Source organism: Carlito syrichta, unplaced genomic scaffold (assembly GCF_000164805.1).
Source record: "Carlito syrichta isolate Samal-C Ts95f unplaced genomic scaffold, Tarsius_syrichta-2.0.1 Scaffold314733, whole genome shotgun sequence".
In the NCBI taxonomy this organism is placed as follows: Eukaryota; Metazoa; Chordata; class Mammalia; order Primates; family Tarsiidae; genus Carlito; species Carlito syrichta.
Window position 1 is genome coordinate 50,570 of NW_007258829.1, and position 12,204 is coordinate 62,773.

Here is a 12,204-nt window from a genome sequence, read left to right on the forward strand (position 1 = left end):
CAGGTCGAGGCTGCGGCAGCCAGGAGGCGGCCACCGCACTCCAGTCTGGGCGACAGAGTTAGACTCCAACTCAAAAAAAAAAAAAAAAATTTAAAAATTACAGTCAATTGCTTAATAAAAACCAATAGACAAAATATACTATAAGGCTTATGAAGAAAAATAATATTCCCTTCCCATTTTTTTCCTCTCAATTTCCGACCTTCATCCCTAGTTTGGCTCCTCATCCAATGTTTACAACTCTTTTTGCTATTTCTCTCATGTTTTCTACTATATTTTCAAGTAGAATGCTTATATTACCATTTCTGGTATATCAATTTTGATATATATTGACTCCTTATTAAGGTCAAAAGACTTAATTCTCTTATGTCACTCTTCATTTCTTTTTTCTTTTTTTTTTGAGCTGGAGTCTCACTCAGTCGCCCAGACTGGAGTGCAGTGGCCGCTCCTGGCCACCGCAGCCTCGACCTGCTGGCCTCCGGCGATCCTTCCGCCTCAGCCTTTCGAGTAACTGGAACTACAGGCGCACGCTACCATGGCCAGCTAATTTTTTGATTTATTGTAGAGATGAGATCTTGCTGCCCAGGCGGGTCTTGAACCCGTGGGCTCAGGCAATCCACTCACCTCAGCCTCCCAAAGGCGCGGGATTACATGCTGAGCCACCGAGCCCGGCTCATTTCTTAATATATATTATTTTTAGTTGTATTTAAAATATTCAGCACTATTATGACTTGGTCAGATATTGCTTACCCAAAGCTAAGTAGTATATGCTAGTAATATTTTCATTTTTGAGTTTTTTCCACCCCAAAGGTTTTTTATCTTTTTTGTTCTCTAATCTCATACTATAGCTTTTTACTCTTTTTTGTGTTTAATTCGCATTTTATTATTTTATCTTATTTTATTTTATTTTTGAGCTGGAGTCTCACTCAGTCGCCCAGACTGGAGTGCAGTGGCCGCTCCTGGCCACTGTAGCCTCGACCTGCTGGTCTCTGGTGATCCTTCCGCCTCAGCCTTCCAAGGAGCTGGAACTACAGGCGTGCGCCACCACACCCGGCTAATTTTTTTTAGATTTATTGTAGAGATGAGGTCTCGCCAAGTTGCCCAGGTGGGTCTAATTTGCATTTTCACCAGAAGAGTTCCTCAAGTCATTCTTTAATGAGGGTCTGTAGGTAAACTCTTAGTTTTTCTAGTGCCTGAAAATACCGTTATTCTTTTTGTTTGTTTGTTTATTTGAGTTGGAGTCTCAGTGTCGCCCAGGCTGGAGTGCAGTGGCTGCTCCCGGCCACCGCAGCCTTCACCTGCTGGGCTCTGGTGATCCTTCCGCCTCAGCCTTCCAAGTAGCTGGAACTACAGGCGTGCACTACCACGCCCGGCTAATTTTTTCGATTTATTGTAGAGATGAGGTCTCGCCTGCCCAGGCGGGTAATACTGTCATTCTTATGTGACAGGTCACTTTCTTTCCCTCACCATTTTGGACATATTCTTTGCTTGTCCATTATTTCTGGTGGAGAGTCTTCTGTCATTCTCAAATTTGTTTCTTGTGGAAATGTCAATTTGTAATCTCAGGGCTTTGTCTTTTCTGTCTGAAGAAATTCTTTGGTCTCCTTTTCTTCTCTGAGATGAATGTTATTTAGCATGATCCTAAACAGATTTTGCTTTTTCTTTTTTTTTTGAGTTGCAGTCTCACTCTGTTGCCCAGACTGGAGTGCAGTGGCCGCTCCCGGCCACCGCAGCCTCTACCTGCTGGGCTCCTGCGATCCTTCTGCCTCAGCCTTCCAAGTAGCTGGAACTACAGGTGTGCGCTACCACGCCCGGCTCATTTTTGATTTATTGTAGAGATGAGGTCTCGCCAAGTTGCCCAGGCTGGGCTTGAACCCCTGGACTCAGGCAATCCTCTTGCCTCGGCCTCCCAAAGTGCTGGGATTACAGGCTGAGCCACCAAGCCCGGCTTTATTTATTTTAGAGATGAGGCCTCATCATCTTCCTCAGGCTGGTCTCAAACCCCCGAGCTCAGGCAGTCCTCTTACCTCTGCCTCCCAAAGTGCTGGGATTACAGGCTGAGCCACCAAGCCCGGCTTTATTTATTTTAGAGATGAGGCCTCATCATCTTCCTCAGGCTGGTCTCAAACCCCCGAGCTCAGGCAGTCCTCTTACCTCTGCCTCCCAAAGTGCTGGGATTACAGGCTGAGCCACCAAGCCCGGCTTTATTTATTTTAGAGATGAGGCCTCATCATCTTCCTCAGGCTGGTCTCAAACCCCCGAGCTCAGGCAGTCCTCTTACCTCTGCCTCCCAAAGTGCTGGGATTACAGGCTGAGCCACCAAGCCCGGCTTTATTTATTTTAGAGATGAGGCCTCATCATCTTCCTCAGGCTGGTCTCAAACCCCCGAGCTCAGGCAGTCCTCTTACCTCTGCCTCCCAAAGTGCTGGGATTACAGGCTGAGCCACCAAGCCCGGCTTTATTTATTTTAGAGATGAGGCCTCATCATCTTCCTCAGGCTGGTCTCAAACCCCCGAGCTCAGGCAGTCCTCTTACCTCTGCCTCCCAAAGTGCTGGGATTACAGGCTGAGCCACCAAGCCCGGCTTTATTTATTTTAGAGATGAGGCCTCATCATCTTCCTCAGGCTGGTCTCAAACCCCCGAGCTCAGGCAGTCCTCTTACCTCTGCCTCCCAAAGTGCTGGGATTACAGGCTGAGCCACCAAGCCCGGCTTTATTTATTTTAGAGATGAGGCCTCATCATCTTCCTCAGGCTGGTCTCAAACCCCCGAGCTCAGGCAGTCCTCTTACCTCTGCCTCCCAAAGTGCTGGGATTACAGGCTGAGCCACCAAGCCCGGCTTTATTTATTTTAGAGATGAGGCCTCATCATCTTCCTCAGGCTGGTCTCAAACCCCCGAGCTCAGGCAGTCCTCTTACCTCTGCCTCCCAAAGTGCTGGGATTACAGGCTGAGCCACCAAGCCCGGCTTTATTTATTTTAGAGATGAGGCCTCATCATCTTCCTCAGGCTGGTCTCAAACCCCCGAGCTCAGGCAGTCCTCTTACCTCTGCCTCCCAAAGTGCTGGGATTACAGGCTGAGCCACCAAGCCCGGCTTTATTTATTTTAGAGATGAGGCCTCATCATCTTCCTCAGGCTGGTCTCAAACCCCCGAGCTCAGGCAGTCCTCTTACCTCTGCCTCCCAAAGTGCTGGGATTACAGGCTTGACCCACCACACCTGGCTTAAAATTGATTAATTTTAAAAACTCTCTTTGTTGGAACATACTTTCGTAGTATTTATATTCATGAAAGTTTGGAACCAGTGTAGTGGAGTGCTATTTTTTTCCCACTATGTACAACCTATTTCTAATGCCTTTGCTACATTTAAGTATTTGGGAGCTTTATTTGCTTCATTACTTTTGTATACTTACCTGTTCCCCATATGAAGTTGTTTCTTCTTGCAAATACACTTTTTTATGAGAATTAGAATATATATCAGGAGGCTGGGCTCGTTGGCTCAGCCTATAATCCCAGCATTTTGGGAGGGCGAGGCGAGTGGATTGCCTGAGCTGTGGTTCAAGACCAGCCCGGGCAACTTAGTGAGACCTTGACTCTACAATAAATAAAAAATTAACTGGGCGTGGTAGCACGCGCCTGTAGTTCCGGCTACCTGGAAGGCTGAGGTGGAAGGATTGCCGGAGTCCAGCAGGTTGATGCTGGAGTGGCTGAGAGCGTGCCACTGCATTTTAGCCTGGGCGACGGAGTGAGACTCCAACTCAAAAAAAAAAAAGAATGTATATCAGGAAAAGGAAAAACCTAAAACTACTTTTCTACTCAGTGACAACCACTGTGAAGACCCTGATACGTGTTCTCATTGACATTTTATTTGAAATATTTCTGAATTTTAAAAAATCTTTTTTTTTTTTTTTTTTTTGAGTTGGAGTCTCACTCTGTCACCCAGACTGGAGTGCAGTGGCTGCTCCCGGCCACCGCAGCCTCGACCTGCCGGGCTCCGGCGATCCTTCCATCTCAACCTTCCAAGTAGCTGGAACTACAGGCGCGCGCTACCACGCCCGGCTGATTTTTTGGTTTATTGTAGAGATGAGGTCTCGCTGCCCAGGCAGATCTCAAACCCGCGGGCTCAGGCAATCCACTCACCTCAGCCTCCCAAAGGCGCGGGATTACAGGCTGAGCCACCGAGCCCGTCCTTAAAAAATCTTTTTACCTTGCTTTTATAAATTTGTGCTTGTCTTCATTACTACTTTTTTTAATGTTTAGCCACAGTTTTCTAATCACAGTGGTTTTACTTTTTCCTTTTTAGAAAGTGGAGCTGTTCCAAAAAGAAAAGATCCCTTAACACACACTAGTAATTCACTGCCTCGTTCAAAAGCAGTTATGAAAACTGGATCCACGGGACTTTCAGGCCACCACAGAGCACCTAGTTGCAGTGGTTTATCCATGGTGTCTGGAGTGAGACAGGGACCTGGTCCTACAGCTGCCATTCATAAGGTATTGTGAGACAGTAACTTTAATTGCCAGGCTTGTGCAAATAGAAAATTTGGAAGGTATTGTGCTTGCTCAAATTTATTACAAGTACTTTTCAGTACTTAGAGAATGGATGCGTTTTCACCAACTTAATGTAATTTTTTTTTTTTAATCCATAAGGGCAACTTGGTATAAGACCTTTTTTGGACTTAATTTGGCATTTTATTTAATTTAATTTTAATTTTAACTTTTTTTTGAGTTGGAGTCTCACTCTGTCACCCAGGCTGGAGTGCAGCGGCACATTCATGGCCACCCCTGCAGAGCTTAGATGATCCTTCTGCCTCAGCCTTTCAAGGAGACAGAACTACAGGTGCATGCTACCATGCCCAGCTATTTTTTTTTTTTTGACTTGGAGATGAAGTCTCACCAAATTGCCTAGGCTCTTCTCGAACCTGTGGGCTCAGACAGTCCCTTCACCTTGCCCTCCCAAAGTGCTGGTATTACAGGCTTCAGCCTCTGCACCTGGCCAATTTGTCATTTTATATTAAGTTTCCCAGGCTATTTTTTATAATGTTATGTATTTCATTTCAAATTTATTTTAAAAATTATTTTAATCTACTTAAATGTTTTATAACATTAGCATATCTGGAGTTTTGTTATAACTCTAACAAGGATCAAAATTTGTTTTTCTTTTTTTATTATTGTTGTTGTTGTTGTTGTTATTACTTGAGTTGGGGTTTCACTCTGTCACCCAGGCTGGAGTGCAGTGGCATGATCATGGCTCATTACAGCCTCAACCTCCTGGGCTCAGGTGGTCCTTCTACCTCAGCCTGCCAATTAGCTGGGACTGCAGGTGTGCCACTAAGCCCACCTAAATTTTTTAATTTTTTTGTAGAGATGAGATCTTGCTTTGTTGCCCACGCTGATCTTCTGGGCTTAAGCAGTCTTCCTGCCTCAGCCTCCCAAAGTGATGGGATTACAGGCATGAGTCACCAAGTTTGGAGTCTATTTTTTTTTTTAATGTTTTATTAAAAGCTAAATGTCTCTGAATAAAGTCCTCTATACCTCATTTCTTAACAAGTATAGTTATATCATGAATACAGTTTTCCCTTGGAGTAAATACACAATTTTTGAGTTTTTATATCCTTTTTCCTATTTTTAAAGGGTTAATTCTGTGAACTTTACAGTTAGTTGACTTGTGCAAAGTATAAATATTAGGTTGTATTTTACATTGAAATTGTATCCTTTAAGGGCACTCCAAAAACAAATAGAACAAATAAACCTTCTACCCCTACAACTGCTGCTCGTAAGAAGAAAGACTTGAAGAATTTCAGGAATGTGGACAGCAACCTTGCTAACCTCATAATGAATGAAATTGTGGACAAGTAAGTTTTGCCATCAAAATGTTTTATTTTGCAGTTCTTTTTTTTTTTTTTGAGTTGGAATCTCACTCAGTCGCCCAGACTGGAGTGCAGTGGCCGCTCCTGGCCACCGCAGCCTCACCTGCTGGGCTCCGGCGATCCTTCCGCCTCAGGCTTCTGAGTAACTGGAATTACAGGAGCATGCTACCACGCCCGGCTGATTTTTTGATTTATTGTAGAGATGAGGTCTTGCTGCCCAGGCAGATCTCGAACCCGCGGGCTCAGGTAATCCACTCACCTCAGCCTCCCAAAGGCGCGGGATTACAGGCTGAGCCACCGAGCCCGGCTTATTTTGCAGTTCTTATTTTTGAATTTTATTGATAAATTGTATCATGAGGGAAATAGGTAATAAATACCCTGTCTGATTTACATACTTCATTTTTATGAACATTTTCTATTATTACAAATGTAGAAAATCATTGCTTTACTGGCATAACTAAACTTGAACATAAAAATGACTACACTTCATAGGGCTTAGACTTCTTCTTATAATAACTGAATCATATTTCTTTTGTGGAACTAACTGAGATTTTGTTTCTTAGTGGAACAGCAGTGAAATTTGATGATATAGCTGGTCAAGAATTGGCAAAACAAGCTTTACAGGAAATTGTTATTCTTCCTTCTCTGAGACCTGAGGTAAGGACTTTATCTTTTCATTTTCCCCTAACATCCTCTATGATTGAATCCGTAGTAGTAGTAGTAGTAGTAGTAGTAGTAGTAGTAGTAGTAGTAAAGAAATGTCCGAGCTATGCTAGAATCATTAATTCATATCAGGTAACAGTAGATTTAATGGTTTTAAAAAGACTAAGCATTGATGTTGACAAACTATTATAGGAATGGAGAACGAATGTAAAGTTCCTGATTTCTAATCCTTTCACACTTTTAGGAACACTGGGTAGTATGGTATAACTTTAATATCAATAGGGGAGATCCAAAATTAAGAGAAAGAAATCAGGCCAGTAGCCGCCTGGCATGCACTGGGCACAGTTCTTCCTTGAGTCGGGTAGCTTGGGAATGCAACCCAGAGTGGGTGATAGTAAACTGTGTCTAAGGTTAAATACCAGCACGAGACTGATGGTCAACATGCACCTTAAGGGAAAGTTCTTTTTTTTTTTTTGAGTTGGAGTCTCACTCTGTCACCCAGGCTAGAGTGCAGTGGCACGCTCATGGCCACCCCAGTGTCGACTTGCTGGGCTCAGACAATCTTTCCGCCTCAGCCTTGCAAGTAGCTGGAACCACAGGCATGCCCCACCACGCTGGCTGATTTTTTTTATTTCTTGTAGAGGCGAGGTCTTGCCATGTTGCTCAGGCTGGTCCTGATCCCCTGAGCTCAGGCAGTCCTCTCGCCTCTGCCTCCCAAAGTGCTGAGATTACAGGCGTGAGCCACTGCACCCAACTGAAAAACGTTTAAAAGAATTATTTTTCAAGGGTTGTAAGTCATCAAAGCAGATAGAGACTCAGTGAATGATGGATAAGGACCTAACCTTCCATCCCATATTATAAGATTCATTAAGAAAGAAAGGTAAGCCGGGCTCGGTGGCTCAGCCTATAATCCCGCGCCTTTGGGAGGCTGAGGTGAGTGGATTGCCTGAGCCCACGGGTTCGAGACCCGCCTGGGCAGCAAGACCTCATCTCTACAATAAATCAAAAAATCAGCCGGGCATGGTAGCGTGCGCCTGTAATTCCGGCTACTTGGAAGGCTGAGGTGGAAAGATCACCGGAGCCCAACAGGTCGAGGCTGCGGTGGCTGGGAGCGGCCACTGCACTCCAGTCTGGGCGACAGAATGAGACTCCAACTCAAAAAAAAAAAAAAAAAGAAAGAAAGAAAGGTAATTTTGCAACTGATAGTAAAAATTTGGTTTTCCATAGTGAGCGCGATTTGAGATATTTATAACTCACAGTTTGCATATTTAGTGCTGTTTCAATAATGCTGTCAAATATATCTGCGTACCCACTTCTGGGTCACAGTTATTTCTCCTTATGGATTGGTCTACAACATCTAGTGGAAATATAGTTGTGTGGCACATTGTGATGGGTGTGCTATCAAAAGAATGTACAAAGGTTGTGTGGCTCTGTTTTTCCATTGTCTAAATCTTTCACATACTACTTTTATGGTATTTACCATTTTTGAGTACCAAGTCTCCTAGAACTTAGTGGGTCTTTTTCAAGTCTACCTTATTTTACATATTAATTATTCTTTTTTTTGAGTTAGAGTTACTGTTGCTCAGGCTGGAGTGCAGTAGCATGCTCACGGCCACCCCAGCCTCCACCTGTTGGACTCAGCAATCTTTCTGTCTAAGCCTTCCAAGTAGCTGGAACCACAGGCATGTGCCACCATGCCCGGTTAATTTTTTGATTTATTGTAGAGATGAAGTTTCGCCAAGTTGCCCGAGCTGGTCTCGAACCCCTGGGTTTAGGCAATCCTCTCACCTCAGCCTCCTGATGTGCTGGAATTATAGTGTAAGCCACCACCCTCTGCCCTTATTAATAATTCTAAGTGCATGAAATCACTGACTTGATATGCTAGTTACATTACATTTTTGCTAATGCCCAATAAAATAGAGATTTTTTTTTTTTTGAGTTGGAGTCTCACTCTGTTGCGCAGACTGGAGTGCAGTGGCACGCTCCTGGCCACCGCAGCCTCAACCTGCTGGGCTCCGGCGATCCTTCTGCCTCATCCTTCCAAGTAGCCAGAACTACAGACGTGCGCTACCATGCCTGGACAATTTTTTTGATTTATTGTGGAGACGAGGTCTCACCAAGTTGACCAGGCTGGTACACCCTTGTCTGTATAGCTCTACATCTGACACATGGAACATTTTTTCTTCTAGTTCAGATTTCCAAGAATGGGAATATTATTGTCCTAGCTCAACTTTTCACAGTAGGCCCACAAAATGGATCATGTTAAGCCTAAGAATGGGTAAGACTTATCCCATAAATGCCTCCACTGTGTGAAACTCTCCATAGTAGGAAGCTTGCATGGACCACAGTGGGGATGTTGTTAGGTTAGATTGGGAAGTTGGGTGGCAGACATTCTTCAGTATACTGGAATTTTTATTTCATTGTAGAAACATAGAGGTATACTTAAATCATCTAACACTACTGCTGGTTTTAAGGAGATAAATAATTCTTTTTTATTTTAAGTATGTTTGGTACAGTTCAAGATTAGGTATAGGACCATATTTTATATTATATTTTAACATAAAAAAATATATTTTTATCAGCCAGGTGTGGTGGTTCACACCTATAATTCCGGCACTTTGGGAAGCAGAGGCCAGAGCATTGCCTGAGCCCAGGGGTTCGAGACCAACCTGGCCAACTTGGCAAGATCTCGTCTCTACAATAAATAAAAAAAATTAGCCAGGTGTGGTGGCATGCCTGTAGTTCAAGCTACTTGGAAGACTGAGGTGAAAGAATCGCCTGAATCCAGCAGGTTGAAGCTGAGGTGACTGTGAGCATGCCACTGCACTACAGCCTGGATGATAGAGTGAGACTCCAACTCAAAAAAAAATTTTTTTTAGCACAAATGTTAGTCCTTGAAAAATGTCAAGTTGTACAAAAGAAAATAAAATATGCTTTCCCACCCAACAGCAAGATTACATTTTAAAGTATATTATAGTGGGGCCATCCAGGAGCAATGACTCACGCCTGTAACCCCAGCACTTTGAGAGGTATAGGCAAGAGGATTGTCTGAATACAGGGGTTTGAGACCAGCCTGGGCAACTGGGCCAGACCTCGTCTGTATAATAAATTTTAAAAATTAGCCAGGTGCAGTGGTGCCCATCTGTGATTCCAGCTAATTGGAAGGCAGAGGTGGAATGGTCACCTGAGCCCAGCAGGTTGAGGCTGTGGTGGCCATGAATGTAATGTGCTACTGTGTTCCAACACAATGAGACTCCAACTCAAAAAAGAAAAAAAGTACATCACAGCGACCTATCTAAAATTTTTTCTCAAATACTTTACAAGGAAAATATAGATTATTTCATAGATCTCTTACAGATCCTGTGCAGGGATTTCTTTTCTTTTTTTTTTTTGAGTGGGAGTCTCACTCTGTCGTCCAGACTGGAGTGCAGTGGCATGCTCCTGGCCACTGCAGGCTTCACCTGCTGGGCTCTGGCGATCCTTCTGTCTCAGCCTTCCAAGTAGCTGGAACGACAGGCGCACACTACCACTCCTGGCTAATTTTTGATTTATTGTAGAGATGAGGTCTCGCAAGGTTGCCCAGGCGAGTCTTAAACCTGCAGATTCAGGCAGTCCACTGACCTCAGCCTCCCAAAGCGCTGGAATCACAGGCTGAGCCACCGAGCCCGGCCAGGGATTTCTTTATTAAAAAAATGTATATTTGGCCGGGCTCAATGGCTCAGCCTGAAATCCCAGCAATTTGGGAGGCCGAATTGAGTGGATTGCCTGAGTTCATGGGTTCAACTTGGCGAGACCTCATCTCTACAATAAATCAAAAATTAGCTGCTCATGGTAGCGCACGCCTGTAGTTCTGGCTACTTAGAAGGCTGAGGTGGAAGGATGGCTGGAGCCCAGCAGGTCGATGCTGGGGTGGCCATGAGTGTGCCATTGTACTTCAACCTGGGCAACACAGTGATACTCTGACTCAAAAAAAAATGTATATTTATTCTTACAGGTTTAAACTTCAGTTACCCTCAAAATACTCTCAGTTTGACACAATATATCTATTGAGATGCTTCCTCCACTGCTCAAAAGATTTTGAACTCATCCATTTTGATGTCTTTTAGTGCTTCTGCTGTTTTTCATTTCACCTTTTTTACATTGACAAACCATTTCCCTTTGAGGATTTTTTACATCCAGGGAAACCAAAAAAGTTTCTTGGGGTGAGATTGGATAAATAGGGAGGGTGGGACATGGGGTTCATGCTGTTTTTGGTCAAAAACTGCTGAACACTCTGTGGGACGTGAGCAGGTGTGCTCAAAAGTCTCCCATCATGAAATGGGCAAATATGTTGAAAGAATCTCCAAACAAAATTCATTGAAGCCAAATGCAGCCTCTCACAAAAACACTAGCTGATACACTGAGGCCAGTGGGTTCCTAAAACACTTACCTAGTAGGAGAAGCCTTTATTATAAGGGGCCCGCCCTCCAAAAGATAATTACGGGACTTTGGGTGCCCCCTTATATCTATTTTTTTTCCATGTTCACAGCCACTGCAGACTTGACCTGCTGGGCTCAGGCAATCCTTCCGCTTCAGCCTTCCAAGTAGCTGTAACTACAGGCACACACCACTATGCCTGGCTAAATTTTTAAAAAATTTATTGCAAGCTGGGCTCGGTGGCTCAGCCAGTAATCCCGCGCCTTTGGGAGGCTGAGGTGAGAGGATTGCCTGAGCCCATGGGTTCGAGACCTGCCCGGGCAACTTGGCAAGACCTCGTCTCTACAATAAATCAAAAACTAGCCAGGCCTGGTAGCGCGTGCCTGTAGTTCTAGCTACTTGGAAGACTGAGGCGGAAGGATCGCAGAAGCCCAGCAGGTCGAGGCTGCGGTGGCCAGGAGCATGCCACTGCACTCCAGTCCCAGGCTGGTCTTAAACCCATGGGCTTAGACAGTCCTCTTGCCTCTGCCTCCCAAAGTGTTGGGATTACAGGCGTGAGCCACCGTGCTCAGCTTTTTTTTTTTTTTTTTTGAGTCAGGGTCTCACTGTGGCATGATCACAACTTGTCACAGCCTTGAACTCCTGGGCTCAAGCAATCCTACTGGCGTAGCTTCCCGAGTAGCTGAAACTACAGGCATGTACCACCTTGCCCAGCTAATTTTTTTATTTTTTGTGTAAATGAGGTCTTACTGTTAGACTGGTTATTTATAAATAATAATCTAGTAAAACATTTCTTAATTTTTGTTTCATTTTCAAATCTATTAGCTGGTATGTGATAGCCGATGAACCCTTACCTCCATTATATGACATACCCACTGCTCCTGTTCTTCCTGTATATGATTATATCACAGCTGTTAAATTAATATTCAGTGTTTTAAATGTTGTTCACTGCCCAGTCAAGTAGTGTACTACATTTTTCTCATACAACTTTTTCTCTCCTAGAGTAAGTAGTTGTGCTATTTTTGTTTTTTTTTTTTTTTTTTTTTGAGTTGTAGTCTCACCCTGCACCCAGGCTGGAGTGTAGTGGCATGCTCACAGCCAGCATCGACCTCCTGAGCTCTGGCAGTCCTTCTGCCTCAGACTTCCAAGTAGCCAGAACTACAGGCGCATACTACCATGTCCAGCTAATTTTTTAAATTTATTATTTAATAGCTGGGCTCGGTGGCTCAGCCTGTAATCCCATGCCTTTGGGAGGCTGAGGTGAGT

General features: G+C 44.2%; 1 protein-coding gene across 1 annotated transcript in view; it reads left to right on the forward strand.

Moving 5' to 3' along the window:
* SPAST (spastin) overlaps positions 1–12,204 on the forward strand; it is a 63,630-nt gene that overhangs the window by 23,690 nt on the left and 27,736 nt on the right. Inside the window, exons 4-6 of the mRNA XM_008071812.1 lie at positions 4,368–4,483; positions 5,711–5,844; positions 6,423–6,516. Coding sequence (XP_008070003.1) covers positions 4,368–4,483; positions 5,711–5,844; positions 6,423–6,516 — 344 coding nt within the window. The remainder of the gene's footprint in view (positions 1–4,367; positions 4,484–5,710; positions 5,845–6,422; positions 6,517–12,204) is intronic.